This window comes from Xyrauchen texanus, chromosome 40 (genome assembly GCF_025860055.1).
Source record: "Xyrauchen texanus isolate HMW12.3.18 chromosome 40, RBS_HiC_50CHRs, whole genome shotgun sequence".
Lineage (NCBI taxonomy): Eukaryota > Metazoa > Chordata > Actinopteri > Cypriniformes > Catostomidae > Xyrauchen > Xyrauchen texanus.
The window spans coordinates 2,120,613-2,130,612 of NC_068315.1; the positions used below are offsets into that span (position 1 = coordinate 2,120,613).

Below are 10,000 nucleotides of genomic sequence, written 5' to 3' on the forward strand. Positions count from 1 at the left end.
TATCGCATCATATAGTGAGGCGTTGCATCATATCCCATCGTATAGTGAGGCGTTGCATCATATCCCATCGTATAGTGAGGCGTTGTATCATATCGCATCATATAGTGAGGCATTGCATCATATCGCATCATATAGTGAGACGTTGCATCATATCCCATCGTATAGTGAGGCGTTGCATCATATCCCATCGTATAGTGAGGCGTTGCATCATATTGCATCATATAGTGAGGCATTGCATCATATTGCATCATATAGTGAGGCGTTGCATCATATCGCATCATATAGTGAGACGTTGCATCATATCGCATCATATAGTGAGGCGTTGCATCATATCACATCATATAGTGAGGCGTTGCATCGTATCGTATAGTGAGGTGTTGCATCATATCGCATCATATAGTGAGGCGTTGCATCATATCGCATCATATAGTGAGGCGTTGCATCATATCCCATCGTATAGTGAGGCATTGCATCATATCGCATTGTATAGTGAGGCGTTGCATCATATTGTATCGTATAGTGAGGCGTTGCATCATATCGCATCATATAGTGAGGCGTTGCATCATATCGCATCGTATAGTGAGGCGTTGCATCATATTGTATCGTATAGTGAGGCGTTGCATCATATCGCATCATATAGTGAGGCGTTGCATCATATCGCATCGTATAGTGAGGCATGGCATCATATCGCATCATATAGTGAGGCGTTGCATCATATCGTATCGTATAGTGAGGCATGGCATCATATCGCATCATATAGTGAGGCGTTGCATCATATCCCATCGTATTGTGAGGCATTGCATCATATCGCATCGTATAGTGAGGCGTTGCATCATATCGTATCGTATAGTGAGGCATTGCATCATATTGCATCATATAGTGAGGTGTTGCATCATATCGTATCGTATAGTGAGGCGTTGCATCATATCGTATCGTATAGTGAGGCATGGCATCATATCGCATCATATAGTGAGGCGTTGCATCATATCGCATCGTATAGTGAGGCGTTGCATCATATCGTATCGTATAGTGAGGCATGGCATCATATCGCATCATATAGTGAGGCGTTGCATCATATCACATCGTATAGTGAGGCGTTGCATCATATCGTATCGTATAGTGAGGTGTTGCATCATATCACATCGTATAGTGAGGCATGGCATCATATCGCATCATATAGTGAGGCGTTGCATCATATCACATCGTATAGTGAGGCGTTGCATCATATCGTATCGTATAGTGAGGCGTTGCATCATATCGTATCGTATAGTGAGGCATGGCATCATATCGCATCATATAGTGAGGCGTTGCATCATATCGCATCATATAGTGAGGCGTTGCATCATATCACATCGTATAGTGAGGTGTTGCATCATATCACATCGTATAGTGAGGCGTTGCATCATATCGTATCGTATAGTGAGGCATTGCATCATATCGCATCGTATAGTGAGGCGTTGCATCATATTGTATCGTATAGTGAGGCGTTGCATCATATCACATCGTATAGTGAGGCGTTGCATCATATCGTATCGTATAGTGAGGCATTGCATCATTTCGCATCGTATAGTGAGGCGTTGCATCATATCCCATCGTGTAGTGAGGCATTGCATCATTTCGCATCGTATAGTAAGGCGTTGCATCATATCGCATCATATAGTGAGGCATTGCATCATATCGTATCGTATAGTGAGGCGTTGCATCATATCACATCATATAGTGAGGCGTTGCATCATATCGCATCATATAGTGAGGCGTTGCATCATATCCCATCATATAGTGAGGCGTTGCATCATATCGTATCGTATAGTGAGGCGTTGCATCATATCACATCATATAGTGAGGCGTTGCATCATATCGCATCATATAGTGAGGCGTTGCATCATATCCCATCGTATAGTGAGGCGTTGCATCATATCGCATCGTATAGTGAGGTGTTGCATCATATCGCATCATATAGTGAGGCGTTGCATCATATCGCATCGTATAGTGAGGCGTTGCATCATATCGTATCGTATAGTGAGGCGTTGCATCATATCACATCATATAGTGAGGCGTTGCATCATATCGCATCGTATAGTGAGGCGTTGCATCATATTGTATCGTATAGTGAGGCGTTGCATCATATCACATCGTATAGTGAGGCGTTGCATCATATCACATCGTATAGTGAGGCATTGCATCATTTCGCATCGTATAGTGAGGCGTTGCATCATATCCCATCGTGTAGTGAGGCATTGCATCATTTCGCATCGTATAGTAAGGCGTTGCATCATATCGCATTGTATAGTGAGGTGTTGCATCATATCGCATTGTATAGTGAGGCGTTGCATCATATCGCATTGTATCGTGAGGTGTTGCATCATATCCCATCGTATAGTGAGGCATTGCATCATATCGCATTGTATAGTGAGGTGTTGTATCATATCGCATCGCATTGTATAGTGAGGTGTTGCATCATATCGCATCGTATAGTGAGGCGTTGCATCATATCGCATCGTATAGTGAGGCATTGCATCATTTCGCATCGTATAGTAAGGCGTTGCATCATATCGCATTGTATAGTGAGGTGTTGCATCATATCACATCGTATAGTGAGGCGTTGCATCATATTGCATCGTATAGTGAGGCGTTGCATCATGTCGCATCGTATTGTGAGGCGCTGCATCATATTGCATCGTATAGTGAGGCGTTGCATCATGTCGCATCGTATTGTGAGGCGCTGCATCATATCCCATCGTATAGTGAGGCGCTGCATCATATCCCATCGTATAGTGAGGCGCTGCATCATATCCCATCGTATAGTGAGGCGTTCCATCATATCCCATCGTATAGTGAGGCATTGCATCATATTGCATTGTATAGTGAGGTGTTGCATCATATCGCATCGCATTGTATAGTGAGGTGTTGCATCATATCGCATCGTATAATGAGGCGCTGCATCATATCCCATCGTATAGTGAGGCGCTGCATCATATCCCATCGTATAGTGAGGCGTTCCATCATATCGCATCGTATAATGAGGCGCTGCATCATATCCCATCGTATAGTGAGGCGCTGCATCATATCCCATCGTATAGTGAGGCATTGCATCATATCGCATTGTATAGTGAGGTGTTGCATCATATCGCATTGTATAGTGAGGTGTTGCATCATATCGCATCGCATTGTATAGTGAGGTGTTGCATCATATCGCATCGTATAGTGAGGCGTTGCATCATATCGCATCGTATAGTGAGGCATTGCATCATATCGTATCGTATAGTGAGGCGTTGCATCATATCGCATTGTATAGTGAGGTGTTGCATCATATCACATCGTATAGTGAGGCGTTGCATCATATTGCATCGTATAGTGAGGCGTTGCATCATATTGTATCGTATAGTGAGGCGTTGCATCATATTGCATCGTATAGTGAGGCGTTGCATCATGTCGTATCGTATTGTGAGGCGCTGCATCATATCCCATCGTATAGTGAGGCGCTGCATCATATCCCATCGTATAGTGAGGCATTGCATCATAACGTATCGTATAGTGAGGCGCTGCATCATATCCCATCGTATAGTGAGGCGTTGCATCATAACGTATCGTATAGTGAGGCGTTGCATCATAATGTATCGTATAGTGAGGTGTTGCATCATAATGTATCGTATAGTGAGGCGTTGCATCATAATGTATCGTATAGTGAGGCGTTGCATCATATCCCATCGTATAGTGAGGCGTTGCATCATATCCCATCGTATAGTGAGGCGTTGCATCATATCCCATCGTATAGTGAGGCATTGCATCATAACGTATCGTATAGTGAGGCGCTGCATCATATCCCATCGTATAGTGAGGCATTGCATCATAACGTATCGTATAGTGAGGCGTTGCATCATAATGTATCGTATAGTGAGGCGTTGCATCATAATGTATCGTATAGTGAGGCGTTGCATCGTAACGTATCGTATAGTGAGGCGTTGCATCATAATGTATCGTATAGTGAGGCGTTGCATCATATCGCATCGTATAGACAGGCGTTGCATCATATTGCATCGTATAGACAGGCGTTGCATCATATCGCATCATATAGTGAAGTGTTGCATCATATCGTATTGTATTGATGCATTCATTTTAAATGATTACATTAAATTTATTGCCGCCATAGATAAATTATACTATTTATTAGAAGTGATGCAAACTACTTCAAATCGTAGATTAACTTGTTGTTTTGGAAGATAAAGCAAATAAAATTCAACACATAAATTGTATATGTGTATTACAGAATAATAAATAACTAAATAAATAGTGTGTCTATCAAAATCTGTGTAATTTGCTACTGACTACTAAAATCTACATTATACACTTAGTATATAAATGTGTTCAGGACATTTCAGTTTAAGCTATATATTATACCCAAATGTGAACATTGCCCCCGCAGAAAGCTGCAATATTTTGTTAGTAGTTTGTAGTGTAGCACCTCAAAGGGGTGAAACTACGGTTCACTGGGTCCTCTGAGATTAGACCAGTGATATGCAAAGAGCCGCTCGGAAATGTTATGAATTTGCCACCTTAAAATAAGCCACATTCTCTCTTTCATGACAAACTAGCAGTCCATGTCCTCACTCGAGGGCAACACGCTTCCAGTCACACAAATTAATGCTTATTCCATTTTCACCAAAACAACAAACTAACCTTTGAGCACACATTTAATAACAAACGACTTTCACCGAGCGTCCGGGGAATTAGGACAATTTGGCTCTCCAAACATCCTTTGCTTGGTTGTAATTAATTAGGGTGCCGGGTTTTTTGGCTGGTGATAAAGTGCTGCATGCCGAATGTAGAAAATAGAGGTCAAAAGTTTCCTTCAGCCTTGTTGTTGGATACATTAAGGTGTTCCTGTCGTTGTGAATTTAATACAACTGTGCTTTTGAAGCAAACGTTTGCACTTAAACCCTTTGACTCTTCCAGATAATACTGATGTCAGGACAGGGTCAGAAATCAGGGGGGGCAAAAATACCACCAAAAATTACAAAAATGTCCCCATAATGAAACATCTGAATTAGTTCGTAATATTCTATTATAGTCGTAGTTAAATATATTATGGCATTAAATATGAATTAATGTTGATTTAATTCTTGGTATTCTCAGTCTTGAGTATTTGTATTAATGAATCGATTAAATTAGTATTTGACATACACAGGTGAGACAAAACTTCTGTTTTGAATTGTTCGATGCAAATATGCCCTCATAAAGGTCAAATCAAATCCAGGGGGCAAATGTTGGTCATTAATGTATAGTTAATTTCAGTGGCGGATTTAGGCATGGGCGATATGGGCATTCGCCCAGGGTGGCTTCCCCCCACCCCCCAACAACTTTGGGGGCATTTAGTCTGTCTGTCTGTCTGTTTTTCAGTCTGTCTGTCTGTCTGTCTGTCTGTCTCTATCTATCTATCTATCTATCTATCTATCTATCTATCTATCTATCTATCTATCTATCTATCTATCTATCTATCTATCTATCTTCCTGTCTTTTCTATCTATCTATCTATCTATCTATCTATCTATCTATCTATCTATCTATCTATCTATCTGTCTGTCTATCTGTCTGTCTGTCTGCTGTCTGTCTGTCTTTCTGTCTGTCTGTTTTTCAGTCTGTCTGTCTGTCTGTCTGTCTGTCTGTCTATCTATCTATCTATCTATCTATCTGTCTGTCCGTCCATCCGTCTTTCTGTCTGTCTGTTTTTCTGTCTGTCTGTTTTTCAGTCTGTCTGTCTGTCTGTCTGTCTGTCTGTCTCTCTCTATCTATCTATCTATCTATCTATCTATCTATCTATCTATCTATCTATCTATCTATCTATCTATCTGTCTGTCCGTCCATCCGTCTTTCTGTCTGTCTGTTTTTCTGTCTGTCTGTTTTTCAGTCTGTCTGTCTGTCTATCTATCTATCTATCTATCTATCTATCTATCTATCTATCTATCTATCTATCTATCTATCTATCTATCTATCTATCTATCTATCTATCTATCTGTCTGTCCGTCCATCCGTCTTTCTGTCTGTCTGTTTTTCAGTCTGTCTTTTCTATCTATCTATCTATCTATCTATCTATCTATCTATCTATCTATCTATCTATCTATCTATCTATCTATCTATCTATCTATCTATCTATCTTTCTTCCTGTCTTTTCTATCTATCTATCTATCTATCTATCTATCTATCTATCTATCTATCTATCTATCTATCTATCTATCTGTCTGTCTGTCTCTCTGACTATCTATCTATCTATCTATCTATCTATCTATCTATCTATCTATCTATCTATCTATCTATCTATCTATCTATCTATCTATCTATCTATCTGTCTGTCTCTATCTGTCTGTCCGTCCATCCGTCTTTCTATCTGTCTGTCTGTCTGTCTGTCTGTCTTTCTGTCTGTCTGTCTGTCTGTCTGTCTATCTCGATCTATGTATCTATCTGTCTGTCTGTGTGTCTGTCTGTCTGTCTGTCTGTCTGTCTGTCTTTCAGTCTATCTATCTATCTATCTATCTATCTATCTATCTATCTATCTATCTATCTATCTATCTATCTATCTATCTGTCTGTCTGTCTGTCTTTCTGTCTGTCTGTCTGTCTGTCTGTCTGTCTGTCTGTCTGTCTGTCTGTTTGTCTGTCTGTCCGTACATCTCTCTCTATCTATCTATTTTTTCATTTGTGTGTTTATTAAATACTTTGTATAATTTTAATATTAATTTAACTGGCTTCTTTCTTCACAGTAACTGCAGGTGGATTGAATTTTATTATTATTAGGCTTTATTAAAAAATTTTAGTGTACCATTTTTTAACAGTAATTTTTGACATTTAAATGTATATTTATTGATTTAATTTGCATCTTGTGTGTTTATTAAATATTATAGCTACCAATAAAAATGAAGTACTCTCAGTTACATAAAACACATTTTGCCATAATTAAATCAGTTCCACAGAACTTTACAGATTTCCACCAAAAATATTTAAGTATGCACAGTCCGATCTCTTGACTTACAAAATATTTGAGCCGATTTTGTATTTAAGATTTACGCATTCCAGTTGCATAACAAATATTATACATATTTTGTATGAATTAAGAATTGTTTCTTTTACATTTATGCATTTGGCAGATGCTTTTATCCAAAGCGACTTACAGTGCACTTATTACAGGGACAATCCCCCCGGAGCAACCTGGAGTTAAGTGTCTTACTCAAGAACACAATGGTGGTGGCTGTGGGGATCGAACCAGCGACCTTCTGATTACCAGTTATTTGCTTAGACCACTACACCTCCACCACATCTTTTACTTCTAAAGCTTTTAAAAGTAAAAAAAAAAAAAAAGATGAAATGTGTACCCTGAATGCATCTGGCAAATGCATTAAAGTAAAAGTTCAATTTTCTATGTTCAAGAGTTTTGTATTGATTTAAATTATGATTACCATAAAAATTCCCCAATATATGTTTTATTATAAAACCTTTAATGTTTAGCTCAAACTGTTCATAATCAATTCATTCATAAAACAAGAAGAAAATGCCAGATTTTGTGTCTGACTAACAATAATGGATTACCGTTATGTCAACCAAAACACAACATGAGCATCAACCAATCAATAATATCTCATCTAAATAAGATGTTCATTCATTTTACCCAAAAGGCTTTTCATTATTGCCTTTATCAGATCCATAAAACACATTTCATAGGATTTTTGTCCTGGTGTAATCGTGTTTAAGTTTGTTTTGTCTGATTAAATCCCTGTTGCCGGTTTTGTGTGTCATTGTTAAATCTGCTTTAATGGTGACTGTCCTGCTCATTAGAATTTAACTGGTGGCCAAGTTTCCCCAGCATCCCCAGTAAACACCACCCTTACAAAAAACATGAGTCTGGGAGAGGTGTCAGGCTTCAGTGCTCGGCTGGGTCTGGGCTTCATGTCGTTGGGTAGGACAGCCAAGCGTCATCCCTAATTACTGCTCTGAATATGGAGCTACTTGGTGCTAAGAAGAGACATCGAGGCTGGTACTGGCCAGTCAGGGTGACCCTGTGGTACATCTGCTCTCTGTTCTGATCACAAAAAGGACCCCAAAGTTGAGTTGAACCCTGAACCCAGGCCTGTACCCAAACAGATAGACAGCGTGCTAGGTTCTCGCATGCTTTCCCGGAACTTTAAAGGACATAATACCACTTTCTGGACCCTCCAGGCGGTAGTTAGAGCCACCCCATGCCCACTTGGGCTCACCCTCCCGGCCGTGGCCGGTCTGGCGGGGGGCCTGGTTCTTACACCCTCTCCCGAATTTACTTGTTTTAGCACTTCCAGGCCCCACAACGTCCGTTCTAGCCGGGAGGGTGAGCCCAAGTGGGCATGGGGCGGCTCCAACTACCACCTGGAGGGTCGAGAATCAGGTATTATGTCCTTTAAAGTTCCGGGAGAGCGTGGGAGAACCAGGCCCTCCATAGCACTGGCCAAGCCGAGCAGAGTGAGCCACAGCAGGTCTGGCGGCTGTGAGGGTGCAAGCCGGTCTGGCGGGGGGGCCAATTCCAGGCCCCACCACATCGAATCTAGCTGAGAGGGCTCTCTCTGCTCGGCTTGGCCAGTGCCCAGGGGGGGCCTTGTTCTCGCATGCTCTCCCAGAACTTTAAAGGACATAATCCCACTTTCTATACCCTCCAGGCGGTAGTTAGAGCTGCCTCTAGCCCACTAATAATAAGCCCAATAATTTAAAGTTTCATGTGCATTTATTTATTTATTTGGCAAGTAGTCTTGTAATAAGATGCATAAGCAGCAGTCAGACTAATTAATTAGTTCATTAATTAAGTAAGCTATTTATTCTCATATAATTACATTATTTCAATGCAAATCAATCATTTATGAGCATGTATTTATATAGTTGTTTAGCAGCCATTTAATAAGTGGGTTAATGTACAGTCAGCCTCCAGAATAATCCACCTCCAGTTTGCGTCGGAGTTCTGTTGGTGTTACTTACGTAATTAATAGCCTCATTATGCATCTTATGACAAGACTACTTGCCAAATAAATAAATAAATGCACAGAAGTGTGAAAGATGGCTTGCAGTGCCCAGAGGAGCGGTTTGATATGTGGATGTACGGTTGTTCCTGAGAAAAAATCACACCACTAGATGGCGCCATTTCCCAGAATCGAGTATTCCAGAGAGCCGATAGCAGTAGCAACCAGCTGACTGTACCAAATGGAACATTATTGTAAAGTGTTACCAAATAATTAGCCATTTTTTTATATTTTATTTGTAATAAAATAGTTTTTAATAAAGTTCAAATGAATTAATATGGATAATATGAATAATACAACTAGAATCGGAAAAATCAAGGCAGGTCACACCACAGATTATGTTATATCAATGAATTGTTTATTTAGCAATATGATTTAAACCAGTCATAATCATGGTGTATTACCTTTATGACCTGTAAAACCAAACTATTGTTGTGTTATGTGTGTGCAGGTCGGAATATGGCCAACACAACCTTACCTGGATATCCACCTCACGTCCCACCCACTGGACAGGGAAGCTACCCAACATCCACACTGGCTGGAATGGTTCATGGTGAGTGCCTTAAGAAATATATGAAATTACAATTGACAGAAATATGCATATAAAAGTCAGATCAAATGTATGATTTATTCCATAAAAATGCCACAGGATTTGTTGATATGTAAAGCTAGTAAAATCATTAATAATGTATAGAAAATAATACATCACAGGAACACTTTTAACTAGTCTAACAAACCTCAATTGATTAAAGTATGAACTGGCCCAACTGACTCCCAAACTAAATGCATTCTGCAATCCCAGAGCTCAAACTAACTCGTCAAATATGGTTCGATCTTGCATTATTTTTTCCAGCTCTGTAATAAGACAAGTAGAAACTGTTCAGTCCACTACGACCTGTCCATTAAACTTGCTGATTTATTGACAGCCCTCAAAACCCATTCCTCACCCAGCTCATATAAACACAGCTCTTT

General features: G+C 40.0%; 1 protein-coding gene across 1 annotated transcript in view; it reads left to right on the forward strand.

Moving 5' to 3' along the window:
- Positions 1–10,000, forward strand: part of pax2b (paired box 2b) — a 44,963-nt gene that overhangs the window by 32,837 nt on the left and 2,126 nt on the right. Inside the window, exon 8 of the mRNA XM_052113005.1 lies at positions 9,480–9,581. Coding sequence (XP_051968965.1) covers positions 9,480–9,581 — 102 coding nt within the window. The remainder of the gene's footprint in view (positions 1–9,479; positions 9,582–10,000) is intronic.